This window comes from Tachyglossus aculeatus, chromosome Y4 (assembly GCF_015852505.1).
Source record: "Tachyglossus aculeatus isolate mTacAcu1 chromosome Y4, mTacAcu1.pri, whole genome shotgun sequence".
Classification (NCBI taxonomy): domain Eukaryota; kingdom Metazoa; phylum Chordata; class Mammalia; order Monotremata; family Tachyglossidae; genus Tachyglossus; species Tachyglossus aculeatus.
In genome coordinates this window covers 12,464,374-12,483,837 of record NC_052096.1, presented here as the reverse complement: position 1 = coordinate 12,483,837, position 19,464 = coordinate 12,464,374, and the positions used below count along the sequence as shown (strand labels likewise).

The 19,464-nt window shown below is 50.0% G+C and overlaps 1 protein-coding gene across 1 annotated transcript in view; it reads left to right on the top strand.

Annotated features, from left to right (window-relative positions):
• DCST1 (DC-STAMP domain containing 1) overlaps positions 1 to 19,464 on the top strand; it is a 50,414-nt gene that overhangs the window by 23,683 nt on the left and 7,267 nt on the right. The window contains exons 8-12 of the mRNA XM_038768492.1: positions 261 to 382; positions 4,342 to 4,499; positions 8,147 to 8,246; positions 9,684 to 9,779; positions 13,192 to 13,318. Of these exons, the coding sequence (XP_038624420.1) occupies positions 261 to 382; positions 4,342 to 4,499; positions 8,147 to 8,246; positions 9,684 to 9,779; positions 13,192 to 13,318 (603 nt within the window). The remainder of the gene's footprint in view (positions 1 to 260; positions 383 to 4,341; positions 4,500 to 8,146; positions 8,247 to 9,683; positions 9,780 to 13,191; positions 13,319 to 19,464) is intronic.

Below are 19,464 nucleotides of genomic sequence, written 5' to 3'. Positions count from 1 at the left end.
GGACGGGGCTGGGGGAGAGTGGGCGGGGCCATCAGGGAAATGGGCGGGGCCAAAGGGGATTGGATGGGGCTGGTGGAGAGTGGGTGGGGCCAAAGGGGGATTGGATGAGGCTCGTGGAGAGTGGGAGGGGCTGCCTGAGGGGTGGGGCAGCATCAGGATGCGGGGGCGGGGCCAAGTGGAGTGGGCGGTGTTTCGGGGAGATGGGCGGGGCGACTGCGGAGGTGGGCGTGTCTTCGGGTCTGATTCCCTCCGCCCCGCAGTGATGGGCCCCTGGTGCCGGAACCGCATCCCCGTGGAGGGAAACTTCGGACAAACCTACGACTCGGTGAACGACTCCGTGAACGGGCTGGGCAGCGAGTTCTCGGCGCGCGTGGAGATCAACGTGCGTGACCCCCCCCCTCCCCGCCCCCTCCTGGCCCTGCCCACGTGGTCCGTCCGCTCAAAGGACACCCCGCCCTCCTGCCAGGCCCCGCCCCTCGAAGGCCCGATGCTGACCCCTCCCCCTCCTGGCCCCGCCTCCTCAGCTACGTCACGTGACCCCGCCCAATCGACGCCCCTCCTCGCCAGGCTCCTCCCCCTCCCTCTCGAGGCCCCGCCCCCACCAAGTCTCGCCCACGCGTCAGGCCCCGCCCTCTCGAGGCTCCCGCCCAATCGACGCCGCTCCTCACGAGGCTCCGCCCACTCAAAGGCACCTATCCTCAGCCTTCCCTTTCGAGGCCCCCTCATGCCCCTCCCCCCTTCAAGCCCCGCCCCTCGGGGCTCCCGCCCAATGGACGACGCTCCTCACGAGGCTCCGCCCCCTCAAAGGAACCAATCCTCAGCCTTCCTTTTCGAGGCCCCCTCAGGCCCCGCCCACCCGTCAGGCCCCGCCCCTTATCGCCCCCGCCCAATCGACGCCGCTCCTCACGAGGCTCCGCCCCCTCTCCTGGGAGCCGTCTCAAATCAGGCCCCGCCCACCTCAAAACCCCGCCCATCGAGGCTCCTGTCCAATCAACGCTGCTCCTCGCGATGCCCCGGCCCCTCCCCTTGAGGCTCCGCCCACCTCAAAGCCCCGCCCATCGAGGCTCCTGCCCAAACAACACTGCTCCTTACGAGGCCCCGCCCACCTCAAGCCCCGCCCCTCAAGGCTCCTGTCCAATCAACGCCGCTCCTCATGAGGCTCCTCCCCCTGCCCGCGAAGCCCCGCCAAGCAGGCCCCGCCCACCTCAAGACCCCGCCCCTAGAAGCTCCTGTCCAATCAACGCCAATCCTCACGAGGCCCCTCCCCCTCCCCTCGAAACCCCGCCAGTAAGGCCCCGCCCGCCTCAAGCACCGCCCCCTCAAGCCCCGCCCCCTGGGCTCCTGTCCAATCAACGCTCGAATGCCCCGCCCCTCGAGGCCCCGCCCCCCAGCGCCCCCCCATTTTGCGGAGCAACAGCGCCGCCTAGTGGCCAGAGCCCGGGCTTGGGAGTCAGAGGTCGTGGGTTCTAATCCCGCCCCCGCCACCTGTCCGCTGTGTGACCTCGGGCGAGTCACTTCACGTCTCTGGGCCTCGGTTCCCTCACCTGGAAAATGGGGATGAAAGACCGTGAGCCCCACGTGGGACAGGGATTGTGTCCAACCCAATCAATCAATCAATCGATCGTATTTATTGAGCACTTACTGTGTGCAGAGCACTGGACTAAGCGCTTGGGAAGTACAAGTTGGCAACATATAGAGACATCCCCTCCCACCAGCGCTTAGAACAGTGCTTGGCACATAGTACGTGCTTAACAAGTACCGTGATTATTATTATTATCAGCATAGCCTAGTGGCACGAGCCCGGGCTTTGGGAGTCACAGGTCGTGGGTTCTAATTCTGGCTCCGCCACGTGTCTGCTGTGTCACCTTGGGCAAGTCACTTCACTTCTCTGGGCCTCGGTGACCTCATCTGGAAAATGGAGATAATAATAATAATAATAATAATAATAATAATGGCATTTGTTAAGTGCTTACTATGTGCCAAGCACTGTTCTAAGCGCTGGGGGGGATACAAGGTGATCAGGTTGTCCCCCGGGGGGCTCACAGTCTTAATCCCCATTTTAGAGATGAGGTCACTGAGGCTCAGAGAAGTGAAGTGACTTGCCCAAGGTCACACAGCAGACATAATAATAATAATAATAATGATTGGCATTTGTTAAGCGCTTACTATGTGCAAAGCACTGTTCTAAGCGCTGGGGAGGATACAGGGTGATCAGGTTGTCCCATGTGGGGCTCACAGTCTTAATCCCCATTTTACAGATGAGGTAACTGAGGCCCAGAGAAGTTAAGTGACTTGCCCAAGGTCACACAGCTGACAATTGGCGGAGCCGGGGTTTGAACCCATGACCTCTGACTCCAAAGCCCGGGCTCTTTCCACTGAGCCACGCTGCTTCTCTAATAATAGCAATGATGGTATTTGTTAAGCGCTTACTATGTGCCTAGCACTGTTCTAAGCGCTGGGGAAGATACAAGGTGATCAGGTTGTCCCCCGTGGGGCTCCCAGTCTTCACCCCCATTTTCCAGATGAGGGAACTGAGGCCCAGAGAAGTGAAACGACTTGTCCAAAGTCACCCAGCTGACAAGCGGCGGAGCCGGGATTAGAACCCACGACCTCTGACTCCCAAGCCCGGGCTCTTTCCACTGAGCCACGCTGCTGCTCATTATTCTCATTATTATTATTATTATCAGCATAGCCTACTGGCACGAGCCTGGGTTTGGGAGTCACAGGTCGTGGGTTCTAATCCCGGCTCCGCCACGTGTCTGCTGTGTCACCTTGGGCAAGTCACTTCACTTCTCTGGGCCTCAGTTCCCTCATCTGTCAAATGGGGATGAAGACTGGGAGCCCCCCGTGGGACAACCTGATCACTTTGTAACCTCCCCAGCGCTTAGAACAGTACGTGGCACATAGTAAGCGCTCAATAAGTTGGATTGATTGATTGATTGAAGACTGCGAGCCCCCCGTGGGACAACCTGATCACCTTGTAACCTCCCCAGCGCTTAGAACAGTGCGGGGCACATAGTAAGCGCTCAATAAATTGGATTGATTGATTGACCTCCCCAGCGCTTAGAACAGTGCGTTGCACATAGTAAGCGCTCAATAAATTGGATTGATTGATTGATTGAAGACTGCGAGCCCCCCGGGGGACAACCTGATCACTTTGTAAGCTCCCCAGCGCTTAGAACAGAGCTTGGCACATAGTAAGCGCTCAATAAATACGATTGATTGATTGATTGAAGACTGCGAGCCCCCTGTGGGACAACCTGATCACCTTGTAACCTCCCCAGCGCTTAGAACAGTGTGTGGCACATAGTAAGTGCTCAATAAATTGGATTGATTGATTGATTGAAGACTGCAAGCCCCCCTGTGGGGCAACCTGATCACCTTGTAACCTCCCCAGCGCTTAGAACAGTGTGTGGCACATAGTAAGTGCTCAATAAATTGGATTGATTGATTGATTGAAGACTGCAAGCCCCCCTGTGGGGCAACCTGATCACCTTGTAACCTCCCCAGCGCTTAGAACAGTGTGTGGCACATAGTAAGCGCTCAATAAATTGGATTGATTGATTGATTGAAGACTGCAAGCCCCCCTGTGGGGCAACCTGATCACCTTGTAACCTCCCCAGCGCTTAGAACAGTGCTTTGCACATAGTAAGCGCTCAATAAATTGGATTGATTGATTGATTGAAGACTGCGAGCCCCCTGTGGGACAACCTGATCACCTTGTAACCTCCCCAGCGCTTAGAACAGTGTGTGGCACATAGTAAGTGCTCAATAAATTGGATTGATTGATTGATTGAAGACTGTGAGCCCCCCGTGGGACAACCTGATCACTTTGTAAGCTCCCCAGCGCTTAGAACAGTGCTCTGCACATAGTAAGCGCTCAATAAACTGGATTGATTGATTGATTGATTGAAGACCGCGAGCCCCCCGTGGGACAACCTGATCACCTTGTAACCTCCCCAGCGCTTAGAACAGTGCTCTGCACATAGTAAGCGCTCAATAAACTGGATTGATTGATTGATTGATTGAAGACTGTGAGCCCCCCGTGGGACAACCTGATCACCTTGTAACCTCCCCAGCGCTTAGAACAGTGCGGGGCCCGTAGTAAGCGCTCAATAAATTTGATTGATTGATTGACCTCCCCAGCGCTTAGAACAGTACATTGCACATAGTAAGCGCTCAATAAATTGGATTGATTGATTGAAGACTGCGAGCCCCCCGGGGGACAACCTGATCACTTTGTAAGCTCCCCAGCGCTTAGAGCAGTGCGTGGCACATAGTAAGCGCTTAATAAATGCCATTATTATTATTATTATTATTATTATTCTTGTTATCCGGCAGGAGCAGCAGCAGCAAGCCCTGGTGGGCGGCACCGTGAGCCCCTTGCTGATCCAGCAAGAGGTGTCCAGCCAAGTGACGCTGGGGGCCAAGGCCCTGGGCCGGGTCTTGGGCGTCCTCCAAGTGCTCTTCTCGGCCACCTTCCTGCTCGTCTTCTGCGCGTACGTGTCCCGGGGGGAAGGCAGGGTGGCCTGGTGGTTAATAGGGCCAATTTGTCCTTCCCAAGCGCTTAGTACAGTGCTCTCCACACAGTAAGCGCTCAGTAAATACGCTTGATGATGATTTATTTATTTATTTTATTTGGTCAGTATGTTTGGTTTTGTTCTCCGTCTCCCCCTTTTAGACTGTGAGCCCACGGTTGGGTAGGGACTGTCTCTAGATGTTGCCAATTTGTCCTTCCCAAGCGCTTAGTACAGTGCTCTGCACATAGTAAGCGCTCAATAAATACGATTGATGATGATGATGATGGAGGGAACAGAGACACACCTGCAGAGACATAAACATAAGACAGAGACACGGAGAGACACACTAACTCGCCCACTTCGTTCGGGCGTATTTATTGAGCGCTTACTCTGTGCGGAGCACCGTAAGAATAATAATAATAATAATGGTATTTGTTAAGCGCTTACTATGTGCAAAGCACTGTTCTAAGCGCTGGGGAGATACAAGGTGATCAGGTTGTCCCCCGTGGGGCTCCCGGTCTTCATCCCCATTTGACAGATGAGGGAACTGAGGCCCAGAGAAGCGAAGTGACTTGCCCAAAGTCACCCAGCTGACAAGTGGGGAGCTGGGATTTGAACCCATGACCTCTGACTCCAAAGCCCGGGCTCTTTCCACCGAGCCACGCTGCTTCTCTAATAATAATAATAATAATGGCATCTGTTAAGCGCTTACTATGTGCCAAGCACCGTTCTAAGCGCTGGGGAGGACACAGGGTGATCAGGTTGTCCCCCGTGGGGCTCCCAGTCTTCATCCCCATTTGACAGGTGGGGTAACTGAGGCCCACAGAAGGATAGTAATAATGATGGCGTTTGTTAAGAGCTTACTATGTGCCAAGCATCGTAATAATAATAATAATAATAATAATAATAATAATAATAATAATGGCATCTGTTAAGTGCTTACTATGTGCCAAGCACCATTCTAAGAGCTGGGGAGGATACAGGGTGATCAGGGTGTCCCCCGTGGGGCTCCCAGTCTTCATCCCCATTTGACAGGTGGGGTAACTGAGGCCCACAGAAGGATAGTAATAATGATGGTGTCTGTTAAGCGCTTACTATGTGCCAAGCACCGTAATGATAATAATAATAATAATAATAATAATAATAATGGCATCTGTTAAGCGCTTACTATGTGCCAAGCACCGTTCTAAGAGCTGGGGAGGATACAGGGTGATCAGGTGGCCCCCCGTGGGGCTCCCAGTCTTCATCCCCATTTGACTGGTGGGGTAACTGAGGCCCACAGAAGGATAGTAATAATAATGGCATTTGTTAAGCGCTTACTATGTGCCAAGCACCGTTCTAAGCGCTGGGGAGGATACAGGGTGATCAGGTTGTCCCCCGTGGGGCTCCCAGTCTTCATCCCCATTTGACAGGTGGGGTAACTGAGGCCCACAGAAGGATAGTATATGTTGCCAACTTGTACTTCCTAAGCGCTTAGTCCAGTGCTCTGCACACAGTAGGCGCTCAATAAATGCGATTGAATGAATGAATGAATAGTAATAATGATGGTGTTTGTTAAGAGCTTACTATGTGCTAAGCACCGTTCCAAGCGCTGGGGAGGATACAGGGTGATCAGGTTGTCCCCCGGGGGGCTCACAGTCTTCATCCCCATTTGACAGGTGGGGTAACTGAGGCCCACAGAAGGATAGTAATAATGATGGCGTTTGTTAAGCGCTTACTATGTGCCAAGCACCGTTCTAAGTGCTGGGGGAGATCCAAGGTGATCAGGTTGTCCCCCGTGGGGCTCCCAATCTTCATCCCCATTTGACAGGTGGGGTAACTGAGGCCCACAGAAGGATAGTAATAATGATGGCGTTTGTTAAGCGCTTACTATGTGCCAAGCACCGTTCTAAGTGCTGGGGGAGATCCAAGGTGATCAGGTTGTCCCCCGTGGGGCTCCCAATCTTCATCCCCATTTGACAGGTGGGGTAACTGAGGCCCACAGAAGGATAGTAATAATGATGGCGTTTGTTAAGCACTTACTAGGTGCCAAGCCCCATTCTAAGCGCTGGGGGAGATACAAGGTGATCAGGTTTTCCCTCGTGGGGCTCACAGTCTTCATCCCCATTTTCCAGATGAGGTCACTGAGGCCCAGAGAAGTGACGTGACTTGCCCAAAGCCACACAGCTGACAATTGGCGGAGCCGGGATTAGAACCCACGACCTCCGACTCCCAAGCCCGGGCTCTTTCCACTGAGCCACGCTGCTGTACTAAGCGCTGGGGAGAGGACAATAAGCAGACACAATAAGCAGAACCGACAGTCTAGAGGGGGAGACGGACGTTAATAGACATAAATTATACCGATGTTATTTGTTAAACGCTTACTACGTACCAAGCACTGTTCTAAGCGCTGGGGGAGATACAAGATTACCAGGTGGTCCCAGGTGGGGCTCACCGGCTTCATCCCCATTTTACAGATGAGGGAACTGAGGCCCAGAGAAGCGAAGTGACTTGCCCAAAGTCACCCAGCAGATGTGTGGGGGAGACAGGATTCGAACCCATGACCTCCGACTCCCGAGCCCGGGCTTTTTCCACTGAGCACGCTGCTCATTCATTCAGTCGTATTTCATTCAATTGTATTTATTGAGCGCTTACTGTGGGCAGAGCACTGCACTAAGCGCTTGGGAAGTCCAAGTTGGCAACACCTAGAGACGGTCAATCAGTCAATCAATCGTGTTTATTGAGCGCTTACTGTGTGCAGAGCACTGTACTAAGCGCTTGGGAAGTCCAAGTTGGCAACATCTAGAGACGGTCCCTACCCAACAGCGGGCTCACAGTCTAGAATTCAATCGTATTTATTGAGCGCTTACTGTGGGCAGAGCACTGGACTAAGCGCTTGGGAAGTCCAAGTTGGCAACATAGAGAGACGGTCAGTCAATCAATTAATCAATCAATCGTATTTATTGAGTGCTTACTGTGTGCAGAGCACTGGACTAAGCGCTTGGGAAGTCCAAGTTGGCAACATCTAGAGACGGTCCCTACCCAACAGCGGGCTCACAGTCTAGAATTCAATCGTATTTATTGAGCACTTACTGTGGGCAGAGCACTGCACTAAGCTCTTGGGAAGTCCAAGTTGGCAACATCTTGATGCGGTCAATCAATCAATTAATCAATCAATCGTATTTATTGAGCACTTACTGTGTGCAGAGCACTGTACTAAGCGCTTGGGAAGTCCAAGTTGGCAACATCTAGAGACGTCCCTACCCAACAGCGGGCTCACAGTCTAGAATTCAATCGTATTTATTGAGCGCTTACTGTGGGCAGAGCACTGCACTAAGCGCTTGGGAAGTCCAAGTTGGCAACATCTCGAGACGGTCAATCAATCAATCATATTTATTGAGCGCTTCCTGTGTGCAGAGCACTGGACTAAGCACTTGGGAAGTCCAAGCTGGCAACATCTAGAGACGGTCCCTACCCAACAGCGGGCTCACGGTCTAGAAATCAGAAGGGTCCTGGGAACTTGTACTGCCCAAGCGCTTAGTCCAGTGCTCTGCACACAGTAAGCGCTCCATAAATACGATTGATTGATTGATTGATTGGACTCACCCCCTAATCGGGGGTCCCCGCTCCCCCGTTCCCTCCGCCAGGTCTTTCTCCTACACCAACAGCTACAACGGCGACATTCGCTTCGACAACATCTACATCACAACCTATTTCCGCCAGATCGACGCTCGCCGTCGCCGGCTGGTGAGTGGGTAGGGTCCTCTCAATCATCATCATCATCAATCGTATTTATTGAGCGCTTCCTGTGTGCAGAGCACTGGACTAAGCGCTTGGGAAGCCCAAGTTGGCAACATATAGAGACGGTCAACCATTCATTCATTCATTCCATCGTATTTATTGAGCGCTTACTGTGTGCAGAGCACTGTACTAAGTGCTTGGGAAGGACAAGTTGGCAACATAGAGAGACGGTCAGTCATTCATTCATTCATTCCATCGTATTTATTGAGCGCTTACTGTGTGCAGAGCACTGTACTAAGCGCGCAGGAAGGACAAGTTGGCCACATCTAGAGCCGGTCCCTCCCCAACAGCGGGCTCACAGTCTAGAAGGGGGAGACGGGCAACAAAACTAAACATATTAGCACAATAAAATAAATAGAATACATATGTACAAGTAAAATAGAGTAATAAATTCATTCATTCCATCATATTTATTGAGCGCTTACTGTGTGCAGAACACTGGACTAAGCGCTTGGGAAGGACAAGTTGGCCACGTCTAGAGCCGGTCCCTACCCAACAGCGGGCTCACAGTCTAGAAGGGGGAGACGGGCAACAAAACTAAACATATTAACACAATCAAATAAAAAAATATGTACAAGTAAAATAAATAGAGTAATAAATTCATTCATTCATTCATTCCATCGTATTTATTGAGCGCTTACTGTGTGCAGAGCACTGGACTAAGCGCTTGGGAAGGACAAGTTGGCCTCACATAGGGACGGTCCCTACCCAACAGCGGGCTCACAGTCTAGAAGGGGGAGACGGGCAACAAAACTAAACATATTAGCACAATAAAATAAATAGAATACATATGTACAAGTAAAATAGAGTAATAAATTCATTCATTCCATCATATTTATTGAGCGCTTACTGTGTGCAGAGCACTGTACTAAGCGCTTGGTAAGTACAAGCTCGCAACATATAGAGACGGTCCCTACCCAACAGCGGGCTCACAGTCTAGAAGGGGGAGACGGGCAACAAAACTAAACATATTAACACAATCAAATAAAAAAATATGTACAAGTAAAATAAATAGAGTAATAAATTCATTCATTCATTCATTCCATCGTATTTATTGAGCGCTTACTGTGTGCAGAGCACTGGACTAAGCGCTTGGGAAGGACAAGTTGGCCTCACATAGGGACGGTCCCTACCCAACAGCGGGCTCACAGTCTCGAAGGGGGGATGTTTTGTACAGAATAAACCTGCCCAGAAATAAATACAGGTGCCTGTGAAGCCCCGCGTGTACTCATCAATCGTATTTATTGAGCGCTTACTGTGTGCAGAGCACTGTACTAAGCGCTTGGGAAGTCCAAGTTGGCAACATCTAGAGACGGTCCCGACCCAACAGTGGGCTCGCAGTGGAGAGAGGGAGGGAAGGAGGAGACACCATGTCCCCCCCAGGGCAAGGGGACGCTCCTGCCGCTCCGCAAGGCCGAGGAGAAGATCTTCATCTTCCCCTGGAAACCCACCATCCAGATCCCCGAGAGAGCCAACGTGGTGAGGCGTCGCGTACTCTCGGCCCTACTTACTGAGCGCTGACTGGGCGCGGAGCCCTGTGCTGAGCACTGGGAAGAGTGAGAGCAAACCCGACAACGACTCGGTCCCGCTCCCAATCCTCACTGGACTTCCCAGACTAATAATAATAATGATGATGGCATTTATTAAGCGCTTACTATGTGCCAAGCACCGTTCTAAGCGCTGGGGAGGTTACAAGGTGATCAGGTTGTCCCACGGGGGGCTCACAGTCTTCATCCCCATTTGACAGATGAGGGAACTGAGGCCCAGAGAGGTTAAGTGACTCGCCCAAAGTCACACAGCTAATTGGCGGAGCTGGGATTTGAACCCACGACCTCTGACTCCAAAGCCCGGGCTCTTTTCCACTGAGCCACCCTGCTTCCTTTCCCCTTTTCCTTTCCCCTTTCCCTCCTTTCCCCTTCTCCCGCTCCCTTCTGCGGCGCCCTGACTTGCTCCCTTTATTCAGCGGCCTGGGAGCCAGAATAATAATAATAATAATTATTATTATTATTATTAGTAGTAGTATCATTATTATTATTATTATAATGCTGGCATTTATTAAGCGCTTACTAGGTGCGCAGCACTGTTCTAAGCACTGGGGAGGTTACAAGGTGATCGGGTTGTCCCCCCGTGGGGCTTCCAGTCTTCATCCCCATTTTCCAGATGAGGGAACTGAGGCCCAGAGAAGTGAAGTGACTTGCCCAAAGTCACACAGCTGACAAGTGGCGGAGCCGGGATTTGAGCCCGTAATAATAATGATGATGGCATGTATTAAGCGCTTACTGTGTGCAAAGCATCATTCTAAGCGCTGGGGAGGTTACAAGGTGATTGGGTTGTCCCCCGCGGGGCTCACAGTCTTCATCCCCATTTTCCAGATGAGGTCACTGAGGCCCAGAGAAGTGAAGGGACTTGCCCAAAGTCACACAGCTAATTGGCCGAGCTGGGATTTGAACCCACGACCTCTGACTCCAAAGCCCGGGCTCTTTTCCACTGAGCCACCCTGCTTCCTTTCCCCTTTTCCTTTCCCCTTTCCCTCCTTTCCCCTTCTCCCGCTCCCTTCTGCGGGGCCCTGACTTGCTCCCTTTATTCAGCGGCCTGGGAGCCAGAATAATAATAATAATAATGATACTAATAATTATTATTATTAGTATCATTATTATTATTATTATAATGCTGGCATTTATTAAGCGCTTACTAGGTGCACAGCACTGTTCTAAGCGCTGGGGAGGTTACAAGGTGATTGGGTTGTCCCCCGTGGGGCTTCCAGTCTTCATCCCCATTTTCCAGATGAGGGAACTGAGGCCCAGAGAAGTGAAGTGACTTGCCCAAAGTCACACAGCTGACAAGTGGCGGAGCCGGGATTTGAGCCCGTAATAATAATGATGATGGCATGTATTAAGCGCTTACTGTGTGCAAAGCATCATTCTAAGCGCTGGGGAGGTTACAAGGTGATTGGGTTGGCCTCCGTGGGGTTCACAGTCTTCATCCCCATTTGACAGATGAGGGAACTGAGGCCCAGAGAGGTTAAGTGACTTGCCCAAAGTCACACAGCTAATTGGCGGAGCTGGGATTTGAACCCACGACCTCTGACTCCAAAGCTCGGGCTCTTTTCCACTGAGCCACGCTGCTTCCTTTCCCCTTTTCCTTTCCCCTTTCCCTCCTTTCCCCTTCTCCCGCTCCCTTCTGCGGCGCCCTGACTTGCTCCCTCTATTCAGCGGCCTGGGAGCCAGAATAATAATAATAATAATAATAATAATAATGATAATGCTGGCACTTATTAAGCGCTTACTAGGTGTGCAGCACTGTTCTAAGCACTGGGGAGGTTACAAGGTGATCGGGTTGTCCCCCGTGGGGCTCCCAGTCTTCATCCCCATTTTCCAGATGAGGGAACTGAGGCCCAGAGAAGGGACTCGCCCAAAGTCACACAGCTGACAGGTGGCGGGGCCGGGATTTGAACCCATAATAATAATGGTGATGGCATGTATTAAGCGCTTACTGTGTGCAAAGCACCGTTCTAAGCGCTGGGGAGGATACGGGGTGATCAGGTGGTCCCACGGGGGGATCCCAGTCTTCATCCCCATTTTCCAGATGAGGGAACTGAGGCCCAGAGAAGGGACTCGCCCAAAGTCACACAGCTGAGCCTCAGCGACCTCATCTGGAAAATGAGCGTTAAGACTGTGAGCCCCCCGTGGGACAAGCTGATCACCTTGTAACCTCCCAAGCGCTTAGAACAGTGCTCGGCACATAGTAAGCGCTTAACAAATACCATCATTATTATTATGTTCCCTCATCTGTAAAATGGGGATTAAGACTGTGAGCCCCACGGGGGACAACCTGATCACCTTGTAACCTCCCCAGCGCTTTGAACAGTGCTTGGCACATAGTAAGCGCTTAACAAATACCATCATTATTATTATGTTCCCTCATCTGTAAAATGGGGATTAAAACTGTGAGCCCCACGTGGGACAACCTGATCACCTTGTAACCTCCCCAGCGCTTAGAACAGTGCTCAGCACATAGTAAGCGCTTAACAAATAAGACTGTGAGCCCCACATGGAACAACCTGATTACCTTGTAACCTCCCCAGCGCTTTGAACAGTGCTTGGCACATAGTAAGCGCTTAACAAATACCATCATTATTATTATGTTCCCTCACCTGTAAAATGGGGATTAAGACTGTGAGCCCCACGTGGGACAACCTGATCACCCTGTAACCTCCCCAGCGCTTAGAACAGTGCTCGGCACATAGTAAGCGCTTAACAAATGCCATTATTATTATTATTATTATTATTATTATTATTATTATTATATACAGGTGCTGTGGGGAGGGGAAGGAGGTAGGGCGGAGGGGGGGATGGGAGGAGGAGAGGAAAAAAGGGGCTCAGTGTGGGAAGGCCTCCTGGAGGAGGCGAGCTCTCAGGAGGGCTTTGAAGGGAGGAAGAGAGTTAGTTTGGTGGATAATAATAATAATGACATTATTATTATAGTACTGTACATACATAGTACAGTGTTCTGCACATAGTAAGCGCTCAATAAATACGATTGATGATGCAAAGCACTGTCCTAAGCGCTGGGGGGGAGATAACATGATCAGGTTGTCCCACGTGGGGCTCTCAGTCTTAATCCCCCTTTGACAGATGAGGGAACTGAGGCTCAGAGAAGCAAAGTGACTCGCCCAAGGTCACACAGCAGCCATGTGGCAGAGCCGGGATTCGAACCCATGACCCCCGACTCCGAAGCCCGGGCTCTTTCCACGGAGCCACGCTGCGGATGTGAGGAGGGAGGGCATTCCGGGCCTGGGGGAGGATGTGGGCCGGGAGAATGAGGCCTAGTACAGGGCGATGGGGAGGAGGAGGAGAGGAAAAGGGAAAAGGGCATCTAGTGGGTCCCACAGATCCGGGAGCTGATGGAGTCCATGCCACCGCTGCTGCTACTGCTGGTGACCTGTGTACTGGACTGGGCTCTGTACACCGTCTTCGCTACCATCCGTCATCACTCCTTCCTCGAGTACTCCTACCAGAGTAAGCACCCGGCCCCCCCAATTCCCCCCGGGGTACCCTCGTCCTCCATCCATTCAATCGTATTTATTTATTCTCATAATAATAATAATAATGATGGTATTTGTTAGGCGCTTACTATGTGCCAAGCACTGTTCTAAGCGCTGGGGGGATACGAGGTCATCAGGTTGTCCCCCGTGGGGCTCCCAGTCTTCATCCCCATTTTACAGATAATAATAATGATGGTGTTTGTGAAGTGCTTACTATGTGCCGAGCACTGTTCTAAGCGCTGGGGGGATATGAGGTCATCAGGTTGTCCCCCGTGGGGCTCCCAGTCTTCATCCCCATTTTACAGATAATAATAATGATGGTATTTGTGAAGCGCTTACTATGTGCCAAGCACTGTTCTAAGCGCTGGGGGGATACCAGGTCATCTGAGGTCATCAGGTTGTCCCCCGTGGGGCTCACAGTCTTCATCCCCATTTTACAGATAATAATAATGATGGTATTTGTTAAGCGCTTACTATGTGCCAAGCACTGTTCTAAGCGCTGGGGGGATACCAGGTCATCAGGTTGCCCCCCGTGGGGCTCACAGTCTTCATCCCCATTTGACAAATAATAATAATAATGGCATTTGTTAAGCACTTACTATGTGCAAAGCACTGGGAACATAATAATAATGATGATGGTATTTGTTAAGCGCTTACTATGTGCCAAGCACTGTTCTAAGCACTGGGGGGATACGAGGTCATCAGGTTGTCCCCCGTGGGGCTCCCAGTCTTCATCCCCATTTGACAGATAATAATAATAATGGCATTTATTAAGCGCTTACTATGTGCAAAGCACTGGGAACATAATAATAATGATGGTATTTGTTAAGCGCTTACTATGTGCCAAGCCCTGTTCTAAGCGCTGGGGGGGTTACAAGGTGATCAGCTTGTCCCCCGTGGGGCTCACAGTCTTCATCCCCATTTGACAGATAATAATAATAATGGCATTTGTTAAGCGCTTACTATGTGCAAAGCACTGGGAACATAATAATAATGATGATGGTACTTGTTAAGCGCTTACTATGTGCCAAGCACTGTTCTAAGCGCTGGGGGGATACGAGGTCATCAGGTTGTCCCCCGGAGGGCTCACAGTCTTCATCCCCATTTTACAGATGAGGGAACATAATAATAATGATGGTATTTGTTAAGCGCTTACTATGTGCAAAGCCCTGTTCTAAGCGCTGGGGAGGTTACGAGGCAGTCCTCATCCCCATTTGACAGATAATAATAATAATGGCATTTATTAAGCGCTTACTATGTGCAAAGCACTGGGAACATAATAATAATGATGGTATTTGTTAAGCGCTTACTATGTGCCAAGCACTGTTCTAAGCGCTGGGGAGGTTACGAGGTGATCAGGTTGTCCCCCGGGGGGCTCACAGTCTTCATACCCATTTTACAGATGAGGGAACATAATAATAATGACGGTATTTGTTAAGCGCCTACTATGTGCCAAGCGCTGTTCTAAGCGCCGAGGAGCCTGCAAGGTGATCGGATGAGGTAACTGAGGCCCAGAGAAGTGACGTGACTTGCCCAAAGTCACACAGCTGACAAGTGGCAGAGCAGGGATTTGAACCCATTATAATAATAATAATAATAATGATAGCATTTATTAAACGCTTCCTGTGTGCAAAGCACTGTTCTAAGCGCTGAGGAGGCTGCAAGGTGATCAGGTGGTCCCACGGGGCGCTCACAGTCTTCATCCCCATTAAACAGATGCGGTAACTGAGGCCCAGAGAAGTGAAGTGATTTGCCCAAAGTCACCTAGCTGACAATTAGAGAAGCAGCACGGCTCAGTGGAAAGAGCCCGGGCTTGGGAGTCAGAGGTCATGGGTTCGAATCCCGGCTCCGCCAATTGTCAGCTGGGTGACTTTGGGCAAGTCACTTCACTTCTCTGGGCCTCAGTTACCGCATCTGTAAAATGGGGATGAAGACTGTGAGCCCCCTCACGGGACAATCTGATCACCTTGTAACCTCCCAAGCGCTTAGTACAGTGCTTTGCACATAGTAAGCGCTTAATAAATGCCATCACTATTATTATTAGTCTGTCAAATGGGGATGAAGTTCGTGAGCCCCCCGTGGGACAACCTGATCACCTTGTATCTACCCCAGCACTTAGAACAGGGCTTGGCACGTAATAATAATAATAATAATAATAATAATAATAGCATTTGTTGAGCGCTTACTATGTGCAAAGCACTGTTCTAAGCGCTGGGGGGGATACAAGGTGATCAGGTTGTCCCACTTGGGGTTCACATTTTTAATCCCCATTTTACAGATGAGGTAACTGAGGCCCAGAGAAGTTAAGTGACTTGCCCAAGGTCACACAGCAGGGATGTAGCAGAGCCGGGATTCGAACCCATGACCTCTGACTCCCAAGCCCGGGCTCTTTCCACTGAGCCACGCTGCTTCTCATATGCTCTATGCTTCTCATAGTAAGCGCTTAGTGAATTATTTTGTGAATATGTTTGGTTTTGTTCTCTGTCTCCCCCTTCTAGACTGTGAGCCCACTGTTGGGTAGGGACCGTCTCTAGATGTTGCCAAGTTGTACTTCCCAAGCGCTTAGTACAGTGCTCTGCACACAGTAAGCGCTCAATAAATATGAATGAATGAATGAGTGAATGAATGAATGCCATCATTAGTATTAGTCTGTCAAATGGGGATGAAGTCCGTGAGCCCCACGTGGGACAACCCGATCACCTTGTATCACCCCCAGCGCTTAATACAGTGCTTGGCACATAGTAAGCGCTTAATAAATGCCATCATTAGTATTAGTCTGTCAAATGGGGATGAAGTCCGTGAGCCCCATGTGGGACAACCCGATCACCTTGTATCTCCCCCAGCGCTTAGAACAGTGCTTGGCACACAGTAAGCGCTTAATAAATGCCATTATTATCATTATTATCATCATCACAGTATTATTAGTCCACTGCTCTGCACACAGTAAGCGCTCAATAAAGACGACTGATTGATTATCAGTCAATCAATCAATCAATCAATCGTATTTATTGAGCGCTTACTGTTGATTGATGATTATTTATTATCTCTCCCCCTTTTAGACTGTGAGCCCACTGTTGGGTAGGGACTGTCTCTATGTGTTGCCAATTTGTACTTTCCAAGAGCTTAGTACAGTGCTCTGCACACAGTAAGCGCTCAATAAATATGATTGATGATGATGATGATTATTTTTGCACACAGCTAGCGCTCAATAAATCCGATTGATTGACTGATGATTAAGCAGCGTGGCAGGAGAAGCAGCGCGGCTCGATGGAAAGAGTCCGGGCTTTGGAGTCGGAGGTCATGGGTTCAGATCCCGGCTCTGCCAATTGTCAGCTGGGTGACTCTGGGCAAGTCACTTAACTGCTCTGTGCCCCAGTTATCTCATCTGTCAAATGGGGATGAAGATTGTGAGCCCCCCTTGCGACCACCTGATCACCTTGTAAGCTCCCCAGTGCTTAGAACAGTGCGTTGCACATAGTAAGCGCTTAATAAATGCCATAATAATAATAATAATTATTATTATTATATGAAATATGACTTCTACCACTAGAAGAGTCCATTATTAAGAGTCCATAATATAAATATAATTATATTATATTATTATTAATAATTATTATTATCATCATCATCATCAATCATATTTATTGAGCGCTTACTATGTGCAGAGCACTGTCCTAAGCGCTTGGGAAGTACAAATTGGCAACATCTAGAGACAGTCCCTACCCAACAGTGGGCTCACAGTCTAAAAGGGGGAGACAGAGAATAAAACCAAACATACTAACAAAATAAAATAAACGCGATAGGTAAGTACAAGTAAAATAAATAAATAAATAGATCATCATCATCATCATCATCAATCGTATTTATTGAGCGCTTACTATGTGCAGAGCACTGTCCTAAGTGCTTGGGAAGTACAAATTGGCAACATCTAGAGACAGTCCCTACCCAACAGTGGGCTCACAGTCTAAAAGGGGGAGACGGAGAACAAAACCAAACATACTAACAAAAGAAAATAAGTAGAATAGAAATGTACGAGTAAAATAAATAAATAAATAGATCATCATCATCAATCGTATTTATTGAGCGCTTACTATGTGTACAGCACTGTCCTAAGCGCTTGGGAAGTACAAATTGGCAACATCTAGAGACAGTCCCTACCCAACAGTGGGCTCAGTCTAAAAGGGGGGGGGACAGAGAACAAAACCAAACATACTAACAAAAGAAAATAAATAGAATAGAAATGTACGAGTAAAATAAATAAATAGATCATCATCATCAATCGTATTTATTGAGCACTTACTATGTGCAGAGCACTGTCCTAAGCACTTGGGAAGTACAAATTGGCAACATCTAGAGACAGTCCCTACCCAACAGTGGGCTCACAGTCTAAAAGGGGGGGGGACGGAGAACAAAACCAAACATACTAACAAAAGAAAATAAATAGAATAGAAATGTACGAGTAAAATAAATAAATAAATAGATCATCATCATCAATCGTATTTATTGAGCGCTTACTATGTGCAGAGCACTGTCCTAAGCACTTGGGAAGTACAAATTGGCAACATCTAATCAATCAATCAATCAATCGTATTTATTGAGCGCTTACTATGTGCAGAGCACTGTACTAAGCGCTTGGGAAGTACAAATTGGCATCACATAGAGACAGTCCCTACCCAACAGTGGGCTCACAGTCTAAAAGGGGGAGACAGAGAACAGAACCAAACATACCAACAAAATAAAGTAAGTAGGATAGAAATGTACAAGTAAAATAAATAAATAAATAAATAAATAGAGTAATAAATATGTACAACCATATATACATATATACAGGTGCTGTGGGGAAGGGAAGGAGGTAAGACGGGGGGATGGAGAGGGGGACGAGGGGGAGAGGAAAGAAGGGGCTCAGTCTGGGAAGGCCTCCTGGAGGAGGTGAGCTCTCAGCAGGGCCTTGAAGGGAGGAAGAGAGCTAGCTTGGCGGATGGGCAGAGGGAGGGCATTCCAGGCCCGGGGGATGACGTGGGCCGGGGGTCGACGGCGGGACAGGCGAGAGCGAGGTGCAGTGAGGAGATTAGTGGTGGAGGAGCGGAGGGTGCGGGCTGGGCTGGAGAAGGAGAGAAGGGAGGGGAGGTAGGAGGGGGCGAGGTGATGGAGAGCCTTGAAGCCCAGGGTGAGGAGTTTCTGCCTGATGCGCAGATTGATCGGTAGCCATTGGAGGTTTTTGAGGAGGGGAGTAATATGTCCAGAGCGTTTCTGGACAAAGATAATCCGGGCAGCAGCGTGAAGTATGGATTGAAGTGGAGAGAGACACGAGGATGGGAGATCAGAGAGAAGGCTAGTGCAGTAGTCCAGACGGGATAGGATGAGAGCTTGAATGAGCAGGGTAGCGGTTGGGATGGAGAGGAAAGGGCGGATCTTGGCAATGTTGCGGAGCTGAGACCGGCAGGTTTTGGTGACGGCTTGGATGTGAGGGGTGAACGAGAGAGCGGAGTCGAGGATGACACCAAGGTTGCGGGCTTGTGAGACGGGAAGGATGGTAGTGCCGTCAACAGAGATGGGAAAGTCAGGGAGAGGACAAGGTTTGGGAGGGAAGACAAGGAGCTCAGTCTTCGACATGTTGAGCTTTAGGTGGCGGGCGGACATCCAGATGGAGATGTCCTGAAGGCAGGAGGAGATGCGAGCCTGGAGGGAGGGGGAGAGAGCAGGGGCAGAGATGTAGATCTGGGTGTCATCAGCGTAGAGGTGATAGTTGAAGCCGTGGGAGCGAATGAGGTCACCAAGGGAGTGAGTGTAGATTGAGAACAGAAGGGGACCAAGCACTGAACCTTGGGGAACCCCCACAGTAAGAGGATGGGAGGGGGAGGAGGAGCCTGCAAAAGAGACGGAGAAAGAACGACCGGAGAGATAAGAGGAGAACCAGGAGAGGACGGAGTCTGTGAAGCCAAGGTCAGATAACGTGTGGAGGAGAAGGGGGTGGTCCACAGTGTCAAAGGCAGCTGAGAGGTCGAGGAGGATTAGGACAGAGTATGAGCCGTTGGATTTGGCAAGCAGGAGGTCATTGGTGACCTTTGAGAGCGCAGTTTCCGTGGAATGAAGGGGACGGAAGCCAGACTGGAGGGGGTC